Below are 22,500 nucleotides of genomic sequence, written 5' to 3'. Positions count from 1 at the left end.
GCTGCACCATTACTGACCATGTCAGGCTCTTTCTAGTTGTATAATGCTTATGCAATGACTTATATGGCTAAAATGAGATCCTGAGATGATTTAACCACTGTTGAGAGACAGAAATGGTTTTAATGTGAGTTATATTACGCTCAGGGCACAGATGGAGCCGGGCTCTGCCGTCGGGGCCCTGTGCGCCCAGAGCATCGGGGAGCCGGGAACTCAGATGACCCTCAAGACGTTTCACTTTGCTGGAGTTGCTTCTATGAACATCACTCTGGGAGTCCCGAGAATCAAAGAGATCATCAATGCGTCCAAGAACATCAGGTGACTTTACGAACCCTGATACACCAGGAAAACCTGGAAATGCCAGGGAATTGTGCTTTTCAGGCTTGGAAATGTATTTATTTATTTTTTAAATTGAATATAACTTTTTATTATTTATATTACTATAAATCTGAATATAAATAATGGTATTTTAATTTTAAGCTTAAATTTAATTTTAGTATTTTTTTTTTTAATTAAATGATCTTATATATAGAAATAAGTACATTTATAGTTTATATTTATATATACATTTATATAAACTGAATTTATTGTATTTATTATAATTTATATATAATAAAAATTGTGTTCGGGATTGGAAATTAAAAGTAATGTTTTTAAGATTACATTATATTTTTGAATGCAATTTTTTAAAATAATTTGTTATAGTAAAAACATATTTTTAATTTTTATTTATAATTATATTTTTAAACTCCAAGCCTAAAAAAAAAAAGTGTATAGTGAATTTTTTTTAAATTAAATTGTATTTTTGAGTATTTTTTTATCTAAATGAAAATTCTAAATAATCTATAGGTATCATTTTATTATTAAATTATAATTAATATGTTTTTATGTTCCGTACTCCCAGTCCATATGTCAAAAATATGTAAATATTATGTTTTTTTGATATACCACTTTTTTTTAAACTGTTCTTTATTTCTTCACCAGTTTTTTTTTTTTTTTTTGAGTACCATATAAATAGTATGGTAATATGCTATGGTATTACCTTGTGATATACCATGGTATTGGTAAACACTGCAGTATTTTTTTATAATAAAACATAAGCCAGACTGACCTGTCAGAAAAAAATCGTAAAACAACCTTCACAAAATAGCAATTCAAAATTTCTAGACACTGGAAAAGACCCTTGGAAAATTATAGACGTGTAGGTGACTGTAAGTGCAGTGTCTGACACAAGTGGCATCGATTCATGGGAGTTTGATCTCGACCTCTGAAGGAGAAAAACTCATTTGTCAATCAGAGGCAGAATCCTGGAGCTGAGCCCCGCAGGCGGTGGGTGGACGACCGCCTGTCACTTCACGGTCGGGTTGAGGAGTGTTACCATGCAGCTGTAGCGTGATTGCTGCTGTTGACGCTTCACTGATGATTAATGGCTGCGGTAACCCCAGTTCTTACTGCTAATGAGTCTCTCTGTGTCTCAGTACGCCCATCATAAGTGCCAACCTGGATACCAATGATGACCCAGACTTCGCTCGGCTGGTGAAAGGACGCATTGAGAAAACTCTACTAGGAGAGGTGCGTTAAGTTTGACTTAATTATTAATACTGCTTTAGTGTTGCTATTGTTCATGTTCCCTGTTAAGAGTGACATTAAAATGCACCCAATTGAATTAGACATGTATTGAATTAACAACACCCTGGCAATTATCTAGAACACCATTCCAACTGCAGAGCAGTGTGTTAAAATACTCACAACACCTTAGCAATGTCAAACATCTACTATAGCAATCCATTAAAATTATTCAGAACATCTTAGCAACACCTTGACAACCACACATAACACCATGCCAACTGCAGAGCAATGCATTAAATAAACTCAAAACCCCTTAACAACCCCATATCAACGCCCTGGCAACCACCCAGAATTTCATGTCAAATAAATACTGTAGCAATGCATTAAAACACTCAGAACTCCTTAGCAACGCCCCAGCAACCATCCAAAACATGCTGCTGCAGAGCAGTGCATTAAAAAAACACTTGGAACACCTTGGCAACCTCACAGCGACATCCTGGCAACCACCCAAAACATTCCAACTGCAAAGCAATGCATTAAAAACACTCAAAACACCTTAGCAACACCCTGGCAACCACCCAGAATGTCGTGTTAAACATATACTGTAACAAGCAAATCAAAATTATTCAGAACACCTTAGCAACACCTTGACAACTACACACAACACCATGCCAACTGCAGAACAATGCATTAAATAAACTCAAAACCCCTTAACAATCCTATATCAATGCCCTGGCAACCACCCAGAATATCATGTCAAATATATAGTGTAGCAATGCATTAAAAACACTCAGAACACCTTAGCAACGCCCTAGCAACCACCCAAAACATGCTGCTATGGAGCAATGCATAAAAAAACACTCAGAACCCCTTGGTAACCCACTAGCAACATCCTGGCAACCAACCAAAACATGCCTTGTGCAAAGCAATCCATTAAAAACACTCAGAACACCTTAGCAACACCCTGGCAACCACCCAGAACACCATGCCACCTGCAGAGCAATGCATTAACAACAATCAGAACACTTTAGCAACGCCCTATCAACCACCCAGAATAACATGTCAAACATATACTGTTTCAATTACAACTATCCAGAACACCTTAGCAACACCTTAACAACCCCATTGCAATGTCCTGGTAACCACCCAGAACATCATGTCAAATATATACTGTAACAATCCATTAAAAGCACTCAGAACACCTTAGCAACGGCCTAGCAACATCCTGGCAACCACCCAAAACATGCCGCTGCAGAGCAACGTATTAAAAACACTCAGAACTCCTTAGCAACACCCTGACAACCACCCAGAACAGCATGCCACCTGTGTAATAATGCATCAAAAACAATCAGAATACCTTAGTAACACACTGGCAACCACCCAGAACGCCATGGCAACTGCAAAGCTATGCATTAATGCACGCACAACACCTCAACAACCACATAGCAACGCCCTGGCAACCACCCAGAACATCATGTCAAATATTTTCTTGTAGCAATCCAATAGAAAGACTCCTTAGCAACACCGTACACCTTAGGAACACCTTAGCAACGGCATATCAAAATCCTGGCAACCACCTAAAATATGCTGCTGCAGAGCAATGCATTAATGCACTCAGAACACCTTGGCAATGCCCTGGCAACCACCCAGAACACCATGCCAACTGCAGAGCAGTGCATTAAATATGCACACCTTAACAAGCTCATAGTAATGCCGTGGTAACCACCTAGAACAACATACTATATCAGTGCATTGAAAATACTCTGAATACATTAGCAACTGCACAGCAACACCCTGGCAACCACTCAAATTGCCCTAGGGTCATGGGGTAAAAGTTTTTGCATAAACAGACAGCACTTTTACTTCAGAAGGTGCATTTGATTTTGAAATGCAGTGCGGTGTGGGAGAATGATGGCCTCTCTGGCCTGTAGCATGTGAGATCATCCTGCGTTTATATTCAGTATGCGCGTCATTGAAATGGGTGTCAGACTGTTAGTAATGGAGGGGTGCAGAATCACCTTTGATCTGAGTGAGTCTGAATTGCAGGGTTCTGCATTGAAATGCCTTTCATTCATGTTCCAAACATTTTAGAGGAATTTAAAGTCATTATAAGGCTTTCAGCAGGGTCCCTTCTGCCTGAATTATAAAGTAACTTTGAGCGCGTTATTTGCGGAGAAGCTAATACCAGTTTTAAAAATGTTCCTATTGCAGTAGACGGAAAGGCAGTGCACTTATTTTTTGAGACTTTGCCAGTATGTTGGTGGTTTGTGTATTATGTTCTGTTGTTGTTCTCAGATTAATCAGTGAATTGATCGATCGTTTCTGTCAGATTTCCGAGTACATCGAGGAGGTTTTCCTGCCTGATGATTGTTTCATCCTGGTGAAGCTGTCTCTCGAGAGGATTCGTCTTCTGAGGTTGGAGGTAACGGCAGATTGATCATGATTACCTGTTAATGACAGGCTGAAACTTCTTCCAGCATCAGTGTTTTTATCCTCTCTGGATTTCCACTTATTTATATTGATGGTTCTGTCGTTGTCACGACTGTATTTCTCTCTCTCTCTCTCTCCTTTCCCTCTTTCTGTTCCTGTTGAGTGATTTTAAATGCTGGATGTTCTTGGTAATCAGTTTTGATCCTCCTCTGCAGAGGTTTTTAGAGTTGTATTATTGTTGGTTCTCTTCAGGTGAATGCAGAGACGGTGCGATACTCTATCTGTACTTCAAAGCTGCGGGTGAAGCCGGGCGATATCGCAGTTCACGGAGAGGCTGTGGTTTGTGTGACTCCCAGAGAAAACAGCAAGAGCTCCATGTACTACGTCCTGCAGTCGCTCAAACAGGAGCTTCCTAAGGTCAGTCTCTGACATATTTAGACAAAGTTGCGTGTCAACCTTGTTGCCATCATAATTATCTTTAGAAACCATGTACTACTGAACAAAATAATCTGATTTCTTAAATGCATTTGCACCACATAGAGTATATATCAGCGTCAGTTATTGAAAAACGTCACTGTTATGTCAGCATATTTCATCTGAACAGTATATAAAAAGAACAAAGACAGGAAAAAATTATGTTTTTGTTATATTTATTTGTAGCACTTAAAATAGTTTTAATGCAATCTCACTCGGACTAATGTTCATTTATAAATTTATATTGTTAATTTTATATTTGTTAAAAAACATTGATGTTAATTTATTCAATTTGAAGTGTTAAACATTAACTAGTAAATGAAGAGTTTATTTGCAAAAACAGATGACTCAGTCATGTTTTTTCCATTGTGCATTCCAATTAATCTCAAACTGCAGTTGGGTTATTTCGATATAAAGTAAAAATAACAAAAAAATACAACTGACATAAAAAGATAATACTTTTTTTTTTTTTTTTTTTAAATGTAAAAATGGATCTGTTTTTGCAAAATAAACAAACAGAACAGTGTTGTTATTGTAAACTAAAATCGCTTTTTAATTGAAGTGAAGTTGAAATAAAATAAAATACAAATATTAGATGGAAATAATTAAACTTGAAAAGCTTAAACAAATTAGAAATGTTGGTTTGGCAGCTAGCTGAAAATAAGATTAAGTTGAAGTGCTAAAACTAATACATTTTAAGCTAAATATAAATAAAACAAAAAAAGCACAAAATTAAAACAAATCTGAAAATAACAAGCTAATTACAATTATTAACAAATACCATAACAGTATATAAATAATACTAAAATAAACACAATATTTAAATTAATAATCCTACATTGAAAATGTTACAGTTGAAGTACTAAAATTGCAAAAATTAAAACTGTAATAAATTTAAAGCTACATAATATAAGTAAATTAATAAAAATGACACTTAATATTGAATTGAACATACCTGAATTACTAAAAGTCTATGTACTCTTTGTTATTGTTATCTAATATAGTTAACTAATGTTAACAAATTGAATCATATTGTAAAGATCTATCCATTAATCTTTAACCAAAATATGGAAAAGTTAGCATGTTTTTAGCCAGTCACCCCAAAATAGCCAAATATCGTGCTTGATGTCCCCAGAGTGTTTATGTGAAGTTTTGGCTCAAATTACCCGACAGATCTTTTTTGTTTTTTTTTTAAGCTTGTTAAATCTTCCACTTTTAGGATAAGGCAAAATGTGCTGTTTTTGTGTTTGTCCCCTTAAATGCAAATGAGCTTCTGCTCCCTGCCCCCTTTTTTTAGAAGAGGGCGGAGCTTCAAGACCTGGCAAAAACAAAACAAGACAATCTCACGCACTGAAAATGCCAGGAACTCTCAGTAGCAGTTTTCAGCCTTATATGTGCTCCTGGACCACAAAACAAGTCTTAAGTATCACAGGTATATTTGTAGCAATAGCCAAAAATACAATTTATGGGTCAAAATTTTCGATTTTTCTTTAATGCCAAAAATCATTAAGATATTAAATGAGATCATGTTCCATGAAGATATTTTGTAAATTTCCTACCGTAAATATATAAAAACTTAATTTTTGATTCATAATATGCATTGCTAAGAATTTCATTTGGACAACTTTAAAGGTAAAATTTTTTTTTTTTTTTTTTTTTTTTTTTTTCTCAGTATTAAGATTTTTTTGCACCCTCAGATTTCAGATTTTCAAATAGTTGTATCTCGGCCAAATATTGTGCCATCCTAACAAATACATAAAATACATTTCCATACATCAATGAAAAGCTTATTTATTCAGCTTTCAGATGATGTATAAATCTCAGTTTTGAAAAATTAACCCTTACGACTGGTTTTGTGGTCCAGGGTCGCATATGTTCAAACTGGAATCAGTTTAAAAGTCAGTGATCTGATTGACCTGTGCATAATAAATGTGCGTTTATAAATTACACAGAAAGGAAGCATGCTGCAATAAAAATACAACATAGCTTGTCTAATGTTGCCATTGTGTGCTATCACACATTTTTACCATTATAGACTGGGTGTTTTCACACTCTGCAGTCACACAACTGTGTTCAAACTGTGATTTTTGTGTAACAGATCCGAGTCAATGTGTGTGTGCGCAGGTGGTGGTCCAGGGCATCCCTGAAGTGGCGCGTGCCGTCATTCACATTGACGAACAGAGCGGCAAACAGAAGTTCAAACTGCTGGTGGAGGGAGATAATCTCAGGGCTGTCATGGCAACACACGGCGTCAACGGCAACAAAACAACATCCAACAACACGTACGAGGTAGCGAACGCCCACAGCTCGATCTGACTGTCAGAGATGCACACACAAACACACGCGCGCACAAGCTGTTCACTTTTCCTCAATGTTTCATTCAGCGTTTGGCATCTTAAACAGCAGTCATTTATATGAACAACACTGCAAATGGCAATGTTTGTTGCATTTAAATGCAGAAGTGAATCTTTGAATTATTCCGCCCGCATCAGATCTGCTGAATGAAATACAAGACTCGTTTCACTACAGGGTTCGTACAAGGTGCTTGAAGTACTTAAATTTGACTTTTTGAAATGGCCTGGGAAACCCTTCAAAATAGCAATATTCATGAAGGGGTGCTTCAAAAGTGCTTGAATTATTGAAAGACGATATATCTATGAACTAAGTGTTCCATATGTTTTCATGCAAAATTCACACAATTCCAAAAATATACCTTGTTTGCTTATTTCAGTTAATGTCAATTGGAAAACAATCAAGCTATGCAAGTAGTAGTAATGACAGTGTCATGAAAACATGGCTGAAGATGCGAAAAGAGGAACAGATGAACCAAATTGAGTCATTTATACTGGATCCGCTTCGATTGATTCAAACTTGTGACTTTGATCATTTCTAGCAATTCACTAGCAAAAACCAAATTAAAAATGAAAAAAGCCATTCATTTTCGAATTTTGACATCGCTATAATGTTTTTAAAAAAGCAAGTAGTCATGGGTGAAACTCTAAATTAGTTAAACCATTGCTTTGCAAAATGATTCACTATTTTTAAGCGTTCGAGTTGGATAACTTATTGTGAATCATTTGTTTTAGATCAGGAATTTAAATCACATATCACAAGTTATTTGATTTTGATCAGAACGGATTCAGGAATCATTTAGCTAATTAAATGATTCAAATCAAATGATTCATGATGCGTGATTTGAAGTCCTGATCTAAATCAGATTCAGATCGGAAATCATTTGATTTTGATCAGTACATCGGAATGGGTTTGCGAATCATTTGCTTTAGAACGGCACTTCAAAGCGCAGATCACAAATCATTTGATTCAGATCGCGACTTACGTGCGGGTTCGCAAATCATTTGTTTCAGATCAGGATTTTTTCTTAAACAGTAGAAAACAAATCATTAATGCAATACAGTTTTTATTAGTATATTTTTATTTATAAATCGAAATGGAAGTCATTGTTCAATAAGTGAGATCTCTGATTGAAGTCCTTAAATATAAAAAGTTCTTGAAAGTCCTGGAATTTCATTTTACAGTATCTTTATGAACCCTTTCACTAATTTCTAAAATTGCCAGTTGGAGCAGGTCACACTTTCTCACAAAATATAATTAATTCCATAGCATTTTTGCTTTTTACAATCATTTGTAGGGTGAACAAGTCTTTATTTATCCCTTAATTGGCAGAAAAACACCACAAACACATGAATCCTGTCTGAATCTGAGCCACACAACTATGATTTGTTCAATTCTCAGCCCCTTTTTTTTTATATGCGTGACTTTATTTTTCGGATCACAAAGTGCTGGAATTTTTTTGGAATCGTTCCAGAATTTTTCCGCCCCTTTGCAACCCTAATTATTGTGTGCGTAATGTTGATGAATTGCACTAATGTATGCCTAATTATCAAGGTTGGAAAATGCAAACATGATCCAGATGTTTTCTGCTTCATCTGTGCGTATTTTACTGCTTCTAAAACAGTGGCAAAAAATTACAGGTTTTTTCAATCTTATTTATTTATAAATTCATGTTTATTTAAACAGATTTTTCTATTTTAATTTTAAGTTAATTTAGATATTTTAAATACTTTTTCTGTCATCAAAACCAAACTTTTTGACATTTTGCTGTTTTGGTTAGTGCATCAAAGCTGATGCATATGTTATATGAAAAATGTTTTTTCTTATTTTGCAAAAAGTGTGTGTAATACATTTTTATGAATGTTTTTTAAATATTTTTTACAAATCTGTAGAATTTATTTTTTACTTTTTAATATGCACAGCTTGTATATTGTTTGTGGAGATGATTATTCATATCTGTAGTGTTTGTGATGATCTGTTCGTGTTTTTCAGGTCGAGAGGACGTTAGGCATCGAAGCGGCCAGATCCACCATCATTAATGAGATCCAGTACACCATGGTAAACCACGGCATGAGTATCGACCGCAGGCACGTCATGCTGCTGGCGGATCTCATGTCCTATAAGGTGAGTTCAGTATAGCTGCTGAAAGCAATTGTGAAGCCATAAATGCATTATAATGATGCTGAGTGATGCATTCATGAGTGCGATTGAGATGAGAGCGTCTCTGACACTTGGGTCGTAGGGCGAGATTCTGGGCATCACTCGCTTCGGTCTGGCGAAGATGAAGGAGAGCGTTCTCATGCTGGCGTCCTTTGAGAAGACGGCGGATCATCTGTTTGATGCGGCTTATTTTGGACAGAAGGATTCGGTCTGTGGTGAGTGATGAGCAGAAACATGCATCATGACACCATGGAAAGATCAAATCATGAGCAGGGAAAAAAATATATAGTCATGAAGAATCGGAATCAGAGCCTGTCAGTAGCACTCCTGAAAAAGATTCATATGAACATCAATAATTCTTCTTCTGCTCACCAAGCCTGCATTTATTTGATCCAAAGTACAGCAAAAAGAGTAATATTTTAAAATATTTTTATTATTTAAATAACTAAATTTTCTATTTGAATATATTTTAAAATGTAATTTATTTCTGTGATCAAAGCTGAATTTTCAGCATCATTACTCCAGTCTTCAGTGTCACATGATCCTTCAGAAATCATTCTAATATGCTGATTTGCTGCTCAGGAAACTTTTTTTAATTACTAACAATATTTAAAACCGTTAAGTACTTTTTTTTTTTTTTTTTTTTTTTTTTCAAGATTCTTTGAATATACAGATTCAAGGATCATCATTTATCTGAAATAAAAAGCTTTTGTAACATTATACACTATACCATTCAAAAGCTTGAAGTCAGTATAATCTTTTTTTATTATTTTTTATTATTTATTATTAGTTATAAATTATAGAAATGAATGTTTATTCATTAAGGATGCTTTAAATTGATCAAAAGTGACGATAAAGACATTTATAATGTTACAAAAGATTTCTGTTTCAGATAAATGCTGTTATGCTGAACTTTCAATCAGTGAAACCAGAAAAAAAATCTACTCAGATGTTTTCAACATAATAATAATGTTTTTTGAGCAGAAAATTAGAATATCAGAATGATTTCTGAAGAATCATGTGACACGAAAATTCAGCTTTAAAATCGCAGGAATAAATTACATTTTAAAAAAGATTTAAATAGAAATCAGTTATTTTAAATAGTAAAAATATTTCAAAAATATACAGTTTTTGCTGTACTTTGAAGCAAATAAATGCAGGCTTAGTGAGCAGATAAGACTTCTTTAAAAAACATTAAAAATCTTACTTTTGACTGATAGTGTATACACTCAATTCATAGTTATTTATGTAATATATTTATACATAATGATAGTATTTTGTTGCACTGCCTTTGTTTTAATTAAATAATTACATCTTCATACAAAATTACAGTAATGAGCATCTAATAAGAAATGCATTGGCCACATAATGGAAAATCTTCATTGTTCTTAATGCAAAAATATTTTATTACAAATGTTCCTAATGTGAGAAAATAAATGTTATTTTCCTAGATGTTGAAATGTGAGAGTCACACTGCAATGTAGTTGTTTTTAGCAGTGCAAACTGAGATTTTTCATATTTTAAAATTATTTTCTATTATTTATATTTTTTAAAATAATTAATTATGCATTTTTTCTTTTTTTTTATTTATATTATTTTCTTTTTTTTTAAACAAGCAAACAGGATGTCTCTGTCCTCAACAAACTCATTCCTCTCTCTCGCTGTGTTTCTGCAGGTGTCTCCGAGTGCATTATAATGGGCATCCCCATGAACATCGGCACTGGACTCTTTAAACTTTTACACAGCGCCACGAAGGAGCCGAGTCCCCCGCGCAGGCCTTTGCTCTTTGACAGTCCTGATTTCCACATCCCTCTGGGCCAATAAGCCGCCGCTGTGTCTGGAACGGCTGTGACGTCGGGCGTAATGAGCGTTTGCTGCAGATCTCCAGCTGATCTGCACATCTTGGGTTTTCTACAGTTTAAAAGTCATTTTGTGCCTTTAGGGTTTTTTGCCCTCGCCAAAACAGTTTCCCCATTTGAAACGGTGGGAATGATGATCTGATGAATGAATCGGCAGAAAGACTAAAATGTTCACTGAGAACATTCAGCCCTGTTATTTTCTCATTTGAGATTATATTTTTTACTTGTTGCTAAAGGCTAAATGATAAGTTTACTTGAGGCACTTGTAGTTATAGATTAGTAATCAAATCTAATTTATGCGACTGAAGGTGCGCGTGTGGTTTTGGATTCGTTTTTTTGTGCTGCTGCTGTTTGCTGTAAACAGGCATGGCTGACGTCCATGTTTAATGTAAATATGTATCAGGTGTGAATAAAAATGTATATTACGACGACACCGGCAGCACATTGCTTCACGTTATTTATTTTTTGTGCATTATAAAAACAGACGCTGTGAATGCGCTTGAGACCCTGCACGTCGCATGCTTTTACACATCAAGCCGCTGAGATTTATCACGAAAACAGACGTGACGCTCCGTCATGTGATTTTCTCCATCAGAGCACATAAGCCCTTAAAATGCACCCGTAATTGAGCGTGAGTCTATTACAGACGCTCTAAACAAAAACAAAGTCGCCACCTTTAACAAGCACATTTTCACCCCGTCGAGAAACTCGTTAGATCGTTGTCATTAGCATGATTTAATTTAACAGTCCCAGCTGTTCGTCACAAATGGTTTCGCTCTAAAATAATGTTCACACATTTCTATATAAAGTCCAAACGAGGAAATGAGTTTTCTTCTAAAGAGCAGAGCTGCCAGTGGAGTATTTACAGTGTCCTCTCCTGTTAATTAAGACTTTAAGAAATGGTATTAACACTTTACTTGAAGCCTTTATATAATGCATTATAAAGTATTATGAGTGCATTCAACAACCAATTTCAGATGTAACAAGAAATCTACAAATATTCTAATGCATTTTAACTTTGGTTACCATTGTTTATGCAGCATGTTGTACATAATTAATACTTATGCATGCATAAAGGCATCAAGTAAAGAGTTCCTGAAATATATGAGATGGGAGGAAAAACTATTTCATAACTTTTGCATTGTAGATTTATTACGACGGCGTTTTAGTGCCACGAAGATTTTGAGAATAAAGTATAAATTACGAGAATAAAGTCAAAATATTCCAAGAATTAAGTCGAAATACTATAAAAATTAAGTCGAAATAATATGTTAAGAATAAAGTCCAAATATTGAGAATAAAGTTAAAATATTTATTCTCATAATTTTGACTTTATTCTCACAATATTTCAACTTCATTCTTGTAATATTTCAACTTTATTTTCATAATATTTCAGCTTTATTCTCGTAATTTCGACTTTATTCTCGTAATATTTCAACTTTATTTTTGTAATTTCAACTTTATTGTAATATTTTGACCTTACTCTTGTAATTTCGACTTTATTCTCAAAATATTTCAACTTTATTCTCAAAATAGTACAAGTTTAATCTCGTAATCTTCTAATTTTTCTTTTATTTTTTTATTATAGTTAACCAAAACTGAAACCATGATAACCTTGTTGTTACTTAAAATATACATATATTTTTGGCATATTAACCAAATTAAAATAAACATAATTTAAAAAACGTTTATTTTTTAATTTCAGCAAGTGAAAAAAAAAAAAAAAAAAAAAAAAAATTATCAAACTATGTAGACTAAAAATAATAAAAATGGCAAAAATATCATGTTAAAAATAACTTTTAAAAATAATAAAAGAACTCAAAAATAAAGATGTTCTTTTAGTATTTTTGAAATAATAGCTTCCATTTATAGCTTTGCTTTTTTTATGTTTGTAATTAAATAAACATTTAATTCAAAATATAAAAAAAAAAATTAAAAATCATTAAAAAAAAAAAAAAAAAAAAAAGTATTTCAACATAGAAATAAAATGTATTCTTCCTCCCGTGTCAACTTTAGCATTTCTCTATACATTTTTTATATATATATATATATAATTTTTTTTTTTTTTTTTTTTTTTTTTTGTGGAGTCTGTGAACAGTTTTATAAAACTAAAGATTTAGCAGAATTTCTCCTTTCGTGTTCCGGCATCCGAGTTTGGAACAACATGACTGTAAATAATGACAGAATGATGATCTTCACACTCCTTAAGTGAGGTCAGTCTGTTGTATTTCCCCTTGCGCTGCTCATGAACCGCTAGAGCGCCTCTTTCTCGATCTGCGTCTCCCATCGTGCCGTGATTTCCTGAACTCATCCGACAGCAGTGTTGATGATCTCAAGCCTGCTTTTGTCGCCATCAGATCACAATAAAGCTCTCATCCACCTGTACCGAGTTTATTTCACGCAGGAGCTGCTGGACGGAAGCTGAGAGGAAGCGGTTTTGACTTTCTGATCGGTGAACGCTGCCGATATCTCCAGATCTCCTTGTGACGAGGACAGCACTCGGTTCTGATGCGCGTGCAGGTTGGCGTTGTTGTTGCTGCTGAACGGCTCCGTTTTGAGGTTTTTGGAGAAGTGCACGCTGAGGTTGGGCCGCTGGACGGCGGCGCTCTGCCGGACGGGACGCCGCAGGTACGCCGAAAGGGTGGCGACGCAGTTCTTCTTGAAGTTCTCGTTCATGAAGGCGTAGACGATGGGGTTGTTGAAGGAGTTGGAGAAGCCGATGGCCTGGACCACAGCTATGATCATGTTCACCGTGACCTCGTCGTAGTTCTTCTCCAGGTCGTCTGAATGAAGAATACACAGATGTTTTGATGAATTAGACTTAGAGGTCCAGTATATGGACAGCTCATATTAACAGTTAATTACTAACAAAGGTTATTCATTCTCAGTTTGTAGAATCATATGGGAAGGTAATGATTACAGTAAAAAAAAAAAAAAGTCAACCATAATATTAGAATTGCAATTTTACAGTTGTAATGTAAAATTAAATTTTACAAATGTAAATATTTTATTATATTGTAAGTATAAATATATTAAGAATTATTGTTTTTTTAAAAATATTTTAGTGAAATGTTATATTTTTACTGTTTTGATTTAGTAATTTTGTTAGCATAAAAATAATTGTTGCTACTAAATAAAAATAATTTTAATAAGTTGATGACAAGTGATAATTAAATAATTAATAAATTCTATATTATTATTATTATTATTATTATTTTTGATCAAACTATGTAGCCCTACATTATTACAACTGCAAAATATTCAAAAGATAATTTTTAATAAGTTGATAAGTGATAACAATTAGCTAATTATTACATTATAAATATTTATTATTATTATTATTACTACTGCTACTACTACTACTACTACTATTTTATAGTCATACTGGTATTTAATCACAATATTTTGACCAATTTGTGCAGCCCCCTACTAAATAAAAATTATTACTAAATCTACATAATTACTGTTATTAATAAAATTTGTTATTGTTAGTAATAATAATATTATTTTTTATTATTTGATTATATTGTAAATAAAAATATATTTAGAATTATTATTTTATATTATCTTACAGTAAAATATTATAATAGTTATATTTTTACTGTTTTGATTTAGTACTTTTGTTAGCATAAAAATAATTATTGCTACTAAATAAAATAGATCAAAATATTATTAATTATAATGTGTTATGAATCATGTATTATTATTATTATTATTATTATTATTATTATTATTATTATGGATCCAAACTATGCAGCCCTACATTATTAATATTTATTATTATTATTACTACTACTACTACTATTGGTTTTATTTTTTAGTCATATTGATATATAATCATAATATTTTGACCAATTTGTACAGCCCTTACTAAATAAAAATTATTACTAAGGCACAATAACTACTATTATTAATCAAATTTATTGTTAGTAGTAATAATATTAATTATTTTATTATATTGTAAACATAAATATAGTAATACTAATTATTTTTAATATTATTATACAGTGAAATATTATGTTATATTTCTACTGCTAAATATTGTTATATTTCTACTGCTTTGATTTAGTCATTTTGTTAGCATAAAAATAATTATTGCTACTAAATAAAACAATTACAAAAATTGTATTAATAATTTTAATACATGTTATTAATCATGTATTATTATTATTATTATTATTATTATTATTTTTTGGATCCAAACTCTGCAGCCCAACATTATTATTACAACTGCAAAATAAAAACCATATTTAATAATGAATAATTAAATTATAAATTATTTTTATTTTATAGTCATATTGATATATAATGACAATATTTGTATTGTTAGTATTAATAATAATATTATTTTTGTTGTTATTTTATTTAATAGTCATAATAATAAAATTGTGCAACCCTACAAATGGGCACGGCAGACCTTGATTTTTATTTATTTATTTTCTTGTTACTTATTTATAGTCTTGTTAAAGTGTTACTGCATATTTTAAATGTTTATTCTCAGTGTTGAGTGCTAATGAGTCTCCAAATTATGTAACAATCAACACTGTGTCCTAACCAGATAAAATGTAATAAATGTTGAATGTAGCGCTGAACCAGCCACTGTCACAGCAATGAACTGCAAAATAGACCTATGTGTTGCTGTGCCAAGTTTAGGGCGCAGTACTAGTTACCCAGAACATAACCTCTATCATTTCCAGGAATATCTGAACTCGTGCTGTTGTGCTCGAGCAGTGAGAGGCAATCAGACCTTTAAACCTTGTGTGTGGTGGGCGCAACTAGTCAAACGAATAATCATCTGAGCTGTTAGCGGTGATTGTGGGTTCAGCCTCAAATACGAGTGGCCCGGACGCCACATAACCACAGGTTACCGTAATTGCATGACCTTCCACGATGAATAATGTGCTTTGTGTGATCATCACACTACTACAATTTAGTTCATTCACACCGAGCTGCTGTGATTTTCATTCAGGGCCGTTCGGTTCCAGGCCTTTTACTCTAAAGCATCGCGTGACGCCGATTACAGGAGTAAATGCAGCGGGACACACTTACTGTACTCAAACAGCATGTGCACGATATGAAACGGAGCCCAGCAGATGGTGAACAGCAGGACAATAGTAATCATCATTTTGACAGCACGCTTCTTCTTCCTGTTTAAACAATATCAAAATACAGCTGTGAAGGTACGTCTCTGTAATTTCATGACCGTTTATTAATAGAAAAACTCATTTACGCGCTGCATTGTTCATTGTTAAACCTTTAGAAAGTATGACGTTTTAAAACACATGGCAAACAATCAGTTTCAGCTGCAACAAGGAACCAAATATGCAAATATTACGATGTACATCATGTAATTATTTTATTGTTATTAATTTTTATTAATTAATTATTATTCATTACTATATATCATTATAATAAATAAATAAATAAAATAGTTATAACAGTTGATAATAATTGTGATTAATGTTTTATTGCCATAATTAAATATAATAAATTAATTAATTTTGAATTGTGTAACCCTACAAACAAGCAAAGAAAACCCGTTTTGTTTTTGTTGAATCACTTGAGAGCCCTAATAATTAACAGTTATAATAAATAAATAAATAAATAAAATAATGATTGCAGTTAATAATTATTATTAATAATATTTTATTGCCATAATTAAATATAATAAGTAAATATTTTTTTTAGCCAATTTGTGTAAACCTACAAAACAGGCAAAGAAACCCTGTTTTGTTTTTGTTGAATCACTCGATAGCCCTAATAATTATAATAAATAAAATAATGATTAGAGTTAATAATAATTATTATTAACAATATTTTATTGCCATAATTAAATATAATAAATAAATAAATGTTGGCTAAATAGTGTAACCCTACAAAGCAGGCAAAGAAAACCTGTTTTGTGTTTGTTTAATCACTTGATAGCCTGAATAATTAATAATTATAATAAATAAATAAAATAATAATTATTATTATTAATAATATTTTATTGCCATAATTAAATATAATAAATAAATAAATTTTGGCCAAATTGTGTAACCCTACAAACAAGCAAAGAAAACCTGTTCTGTTTTTTTTTTTTTTTAATCTCGAATGAAATTTTAGATCAGAAAAAAACTGCAAAAATTGAGTTCTTCACCAAATTGTGCAATGATTTATTAATACAAAAATTTGCAAATATCATAATGCAGTTTAGCTTTAGTTTAGTTATTTAGTTTATTTATGAAAAGATATCATGCATTTCAACATACATTTTGAATACCTATATTATGCATTTTACATAATGGCTTCAAAAGCCTTCCAAAGTCATTTTATTCCATTTTATTAATTAAATAAGCTTGATTTGTTGGCATAAAAACACGTAATGTTATTCAGTTAAATGTTAAAAATAATAATAATAATAATAAGTCATTTGCTTTATATTTTCCTGTATAATTTGGAAATTCATCACAGAAATTTTATAGTAAAATCAGTTGGGAACATGTCGACTATAAAAACATGCATTATTTTGTTTTAACGGGTCTTTGTTTGTTTTGACTCTTACCTGGAGATTTTGTTGATCTCTCTGTGGTTCATGGTGCTGAGGACGGAAGAGTCTCCCACGCGTTTCCGGATCCAGAGCTCGACGCCGATGCGGCTGTAGAGGAAGAGCATGGCGGCCAGCGGCAGCAGGAACAGCGCCACCATGATGAAGGTGGTGTAGACCTGACGGTGCAGCAGCGAATGCCAGCGCTCCTGACAGCACACGTGATGATGATCGTACAGGAAGTCGTACTTTACCTGAGGAGCACAGATAAGATAGTAAACCTAATTGGTATTTTTAGAGAGCATGCATGACTCTAAAAGTGCTGCAAGCTATTTATTTTGGAGTTGCATGCATAAAATGTTCTTACCATCTGCTGAAAAGTGTGTCAACCCATATTCACTAAATGTCAATCTTTGTATATGTTTAGGTATTTATCAAGAAACTAAGTGTTTGAAGAAACAGTTTGGTGGAAGTTGCAAAATGATTGAAATTGATTATAGCACATTTAAAGGAATAGTTCAGCCAAAAATAAAACTCTCAGGCCATCCAAGATTTGGAGAAATGTGTCATTCCATCACTTGCTCACCAATGGATGTGAATGGGTGCCGTCAGAATGAGAGTCCAAACAGCTGATAAAAACATCACAATAATCCACAAGTAATCCACACCACTCCAGTTCATCAGTTAACATCTTGAGAAGACAAAAGCTGAAACAAATCCATCATTAAGACGTTTTTAACTAAATACAAGTCCATAGTCCATAGTCCATAATAACACTTCCTCCAGGGAAAAAGTCCATCAACTGTTGTCTCTTGCATCAAAATCCAGCCACATATATGTTTTTAGAGCTGTTTTGGACTGTTTGGCTTGTAAACGGTGTTTGATCTGTGCAGATTTCTCTCCTGATTCAGACCAGATCACTTTTTCACTGGAGGAAGCGTTATTATGGATTATGGACTCATATTTTAGTTTAAAACATCTTAATAAGTGGTTTGTTGAAGCTTTTGTCTTCTCAGGATGTTAACTGATGGACTGGAGTGGTGTGGATTACTTGTGATGTTTTTATCAGCTGTTTGGACTCTTATTCTGACGGCACCCATTCACTGCAGAGGATCCATTGGTGAGCAAGTGATGCAATGACACATTTCTCCAAATCTGATCATCTACATCTTGGATGGCCTGAGAGTAAGCACATTTTCAGCAATATTTCATTTTTGGGTGAACTATTCCTTTAACTTCAAATAATTTGAATTTGCATTAATTTTCATCTTATTTGTGACCCTGGAGCACAAAACCAGTCATAAGGGTTAATTTGTAAAAATTGAGATTTATATATAATCTGAATAAACGGCTTTCCATTAATGTATGGTTTGTTAGGAAAGGACAATATTTGGCTGAGATGATACAACTATTTTAAAAATCTGGAATCTGAGGGTGCAAAAAAATCAAAACATTGAGAAAATCACCTTTAAAGTTGTCCAAATGAAGTTCTTAGCAATGCATATTACTAATCAAAAATTAAGTTTTGATATATTTATGGTAGGAAATTCACAAAATATCTTCATGGAAGATGATCTTTACGTAAGGGAAATAAGGCAAAAACTGCAGGCAAAAACAGTTTTTTCATGCACCTGTCAAGTTTGAGATTTTGGCCTTTTTGGTTTTTCATAAAGTGTTTTTTCAAACTAGTGGAAAGAAAACATCCAAAAGACACTGAAGTGTTTCTTTTATAGCACTTTATCTATTTGTGTCAATAGATTTCAATTACACCTACATATTTTTAAAGGCCGTTTTCTTCTTCACTGAGACATAAATCTCCACTTCAGTAGCACTTACACACACCAAACTTTACATTTTTAATCCTGTCTATATCCTGAAGATTTTTACAGAGGGATTTGTTCATGTATAATTTGCTTGATTTTATACAACATTTTATTCCCCCCCAAAACTGTAAAAATATATTGTTTCCTGTCTGTTTATTTTCTGAATTATGGAGTGACAAAATGAGATACCCAGACTTCCCTCTGTAAAAACATTTAACTCTAATATGTCAAAAAAAAAAAGAACAAGAATTTTGAAAAACTAACTTCATCCAGTGTTTAGATTTTTGTACTAGAAATTTATGCAAATGAGCACATATTTAATTAAATAATAACTTAATTGCATATTTAAACATAACTTTTTAGAAAACTTCTAATACAAAAAATATTTGCGATTATCAGTGTAATCAATCAACTGGGTAAGTAAGGCGAGAACTAATAGTTAATTTTCTTACCCTATTCACCTGCAGTGTCTTTGACTGGTTGTGCAGGATCACATTTATCATGCAACACTACTATGACACTTGTATGATGTTTTTCTAACTTTCCAAACTTGACATATGTTGAAAAAAGTAGCATAAAGTTTCTTCAGAAGTGTTCATATCAGCCTGCAGCTGTGAAGGACGTGAGGGTCAGTAATGACTCGTTTGGTGAACTCAAATAAATCAATGAATAATGAATGAACTGTTGCGATAAGACTCGAATAAGAAATGAACTGCACTGTGATTTCAAGGACAGACTGATGTGGCATCAGCGCGTTTGATCTGCTGGCGGTCAAGCTTGACTAAATTATTATTTCTGTGTGTCAAAGCAATTAACCTTGTGCTTGTTAAATACAATCTGTTAAATGCGATTCGATAGCGGTGATTTTAAAAGAGTTTATCTGGCTGCTCCCAGTTTCTTTTGCCATGTCACGCACCTCTAGCTGTTGCACAAACAGCATCGGCGATCCGACCATGACAGCAGCGATCCACACCAGCCCTGCATAGATGTATATAAATCAGATCATTACTGGTTGTGTCCCCTGAGCCCGTGCTGTTAGTGATGAACAGAAATGCAGCGCTGTCTATACATGAACCTATTAGACAATGTCCAGACAAAGGACCTCTGGTGAAAACTTCATATTTACACATGCAAATAAATGAATGCTTTCATTGCCTCGCTGTATTGCCCAGCAGAGAGAGATTTACGTGTTTAATGATGGTCTTATGCTGTTATTTTCTCCATAGGGGAATTGATTTTTAACACAAACTCATAAACCATTACAGACAGACCTGCTGTGAGCTGCAAGGTCATTAATTACTGGTATATGCTTTTGCTGAAGCCAGTGCATTATTACAACTTAAAAAGCAATTACCCTTGATTTGCAATTATGTCCAATAATCAGAATATTGTATGTGTATGTATATATATATGTGTGTGTGTGTGTGTGTGTGTGTGTGTGTGTGTGTGTATATATATTAGTTTTAGTGCCATGTTAAAAAACTAAAAAAAAATTAAAATTGAGATTAAAGTCAAAATTATGAGAATAAAGTCGAAATACTACAAAAATAAAGTCAAATTATTAAGAGAATCCACTCAAAATACTATGAGAATAAAGTCAAAATATTACAAAAATAGTCAAAATATTACGAGAATAAGGTCAAAATATTACGAAAATGAAGTAGAAATATTACAAAAATAAAGTCAAATTATTACGAGAATCCACTCAAAATACTATGAAAATAAAGTCAAAATACTACAAGAATGAAGTAAAAAAAATTACGAAAATAAAGTCAAATTATTACAAGAATCAACTCAAAATACTATGAGAATAAAGTCTAAATATTATGAGAATAAAGTCTAAATATTACAAGAACAGTCAAAATACTAAGAATAAAGTCAAAATACTATGAGAATAAAGTCTAAATATTATGAAAATAAAGTCTAAATATTACAAGAATAGTCAAATACTAAGAATAAAGTCAAAATACTAAGAGAATAAAGTCTAAATATTACGAGAATAAAGTCTAAATATTACAAGAATAGTCAAATACTAAGAATAAAGTCAAAATACTAAGAGAATAAAGTCTAAATATTACAAGAACAGTCAAAATACTAAGAATAAAGTCAAAATACTATGAGAATAAAGTCTAAATATTATGAAAATAAAGTCTAAATATTACAAGAATAGTCAAATACTAAGAATAAAGTCAAAATACTAAGAGAATAAAGTCTAAATATTACAAGAATAGTCAAAATACTAAGAATAAAGTCAAAATACTAAGAGAATAAAGTCTAAATATTACAAGAACAGTCAAAATACTAAGAATAAAGTCAAAATACTATGAGAATAAAGTCTGAATATTATGAAAAAAAAAAGTCTAAATATTACAAGAATAGTCAAATACTAAGAATAAAGTCAAAATACTAAGAGAATAAAGTCTAAATATTACAAGAATAGTCAAAATACTAAGAATAAAGTCAAAATGCTAAGAGAATAAAGTCTAAATATTAAGAGAATAAGGTCAAAATATTACACGAATAAAGTCGAAATACTACGAGAATGAAGTTGAAATGTTTCGAAAATAAAGTCTAACAATTACGAGAATAAAGTCAAAATATTACAAGAATAAAGTCAAAATACTACGAGAATGAAGTTGAAATGTTTTGAGAATTTAAATCGTAGAAACTGAATTTGAAATTGAATTGAAATTCAAGTTAATATTTTGTAATATTTTGAGAGTACAGCCTATACTGCACATTCCAAGGCCCGGATTGAGAGAATTTCTGTCAATTTTACCACAAAATACAAATTATAAATGTGTTTTTTCCCTTCATTTTTGTTTATAGCAAGATATAAAAGTAACATCAGAAGGCATTGAAAAAAACAGCAATGCAACAAAATGAATGGGAAAAAATACTTGTGGGACTGAGGCCACTGAGGAAGTGGTCAGAAACTGTTGTAATCTATAAAGAATATTCCAAACATTCTGAAATGTATGGACATTCTTTAAAAATTTAAGAAACTTCTCTATATCAGTTCACAGACCCACAGATGAAAACCCTTAGAGATCACTGCAGGCTGTGGATTTAATGTAATCCTGATATGCTGCAGTGCATGATGGGAGTTACGTTAGACAGGTCATCAGGAGCTTCAGAGACATTCACTCGCTTTCCAAAACCAAGCTGCCTACCAAGGTGACATTTGAAATATAAGCGGGATTTGTGATGCCGTCCGAAAAATAATTTCAGTGGTGGGGGAAGTTAGTGCATTTTAACTTTTTATATTCTTTATATTCTTCACCAGGAGTATGCATGAATATAACTGGAG

The 22,500-nt window shown here is 32.7% G+C and overlaps 2 protein-coding genes across 2 annotated transcripts in view; one reads left to right on the top strand and one right to left on the bottom strand.

Moving 5' to 3' along the window:
- Window positions 1-11,264, top strand: part of polr3a (polymerase (RNA) III (DNA directed) polypeptide A) — a 33,580-nt gene extending 22,316 nt beyond the window's left edge. The window contains exons 24-31 of the mRNA XM_051124815.1: window positions 145-315; window positions 1,476-1,569; window positions 3,896-3,988; window positions 4,249-4,413; window positions 6,595-6,759; window positions 8,815-8,946; window positions 9,065-9,197; window positions 10,658-11,264. Of these exons, the coding sequence (XP_050980772.1) occupies window positions 145-315; window positions 1,476-1,569; window positions 3,896-3,988; window positions 4,249-4,413; window positions 6,595-6,759; window positions 8,815-8,946; window positions 9,065-9,197; window positions 10,658-10,806 (1,102 nt within the window). The 3' untranslated portion in view covers window positions 10,807-11,264. The remainder of the gene's footprint in view (window positions 1-144; window positions 316-1,475; window positions 1,570-3,895; window positions 3,989-4,248; window positions 4,414-6,594; window positions 6,760-8,814; window positions 8,947-9,064; window positions 9,198-10,657) is intronic.
- Window positions 11,265-12,847: 1,583 nt separating this feature from the next.
- Window positions 12,848-22,500, bottom strand: part of qrfprb (pyroglutamylated RFamide peptide receptor b) — a 14,053-nt gene continuing 4,400 nt past the window's right edge. Inside the window, exons 3-6 of the mRNA XM_051124887.1 lie at window positions 20,107-20,168; window positions 17,386-17,621; window positions 15,891-15,988; window positions 12,848-13,624 (exon numbers count right to left, since the gene is read on the bottom strand). Of these exons, the coding sequence (XP_050980844.1) occupies window positions 13,233-13,624; window positions 15,891-15,988; window positions 17,386-17,621; window positions 20,107-20,168 (788 nt within the window). The 3' untranslated portion in view covers window positions 12,848-13,232. The remainder of the gene's footprint in view (window positions 13,625-15,890; window positions 15,989-17,385; window positions 17,622-20,106; window positions 20,169-22,500) is intronic.

The sequence above is a fragment of the Labeo rohita genome, chromosome 12 (genome assembly GCF_022985175.1).
Source record: "Labeo rohita strain BAU-BD-2019 chromosome 12, IGBB_LRoh.1.0, whole genome shotgun sequence".
NCBI classification, from domain to species: Eukaryota; Metazoa; Chordata; class Actinopteri; order Cypriniformes; family Cyprinidae; genus Labeo; species Labeo rohita.
The sequence above is the reverse complement of the archived record's forward strand: the minus strand, read 5'-3'. Positions and strand labels throughout refer to the sequence as shown.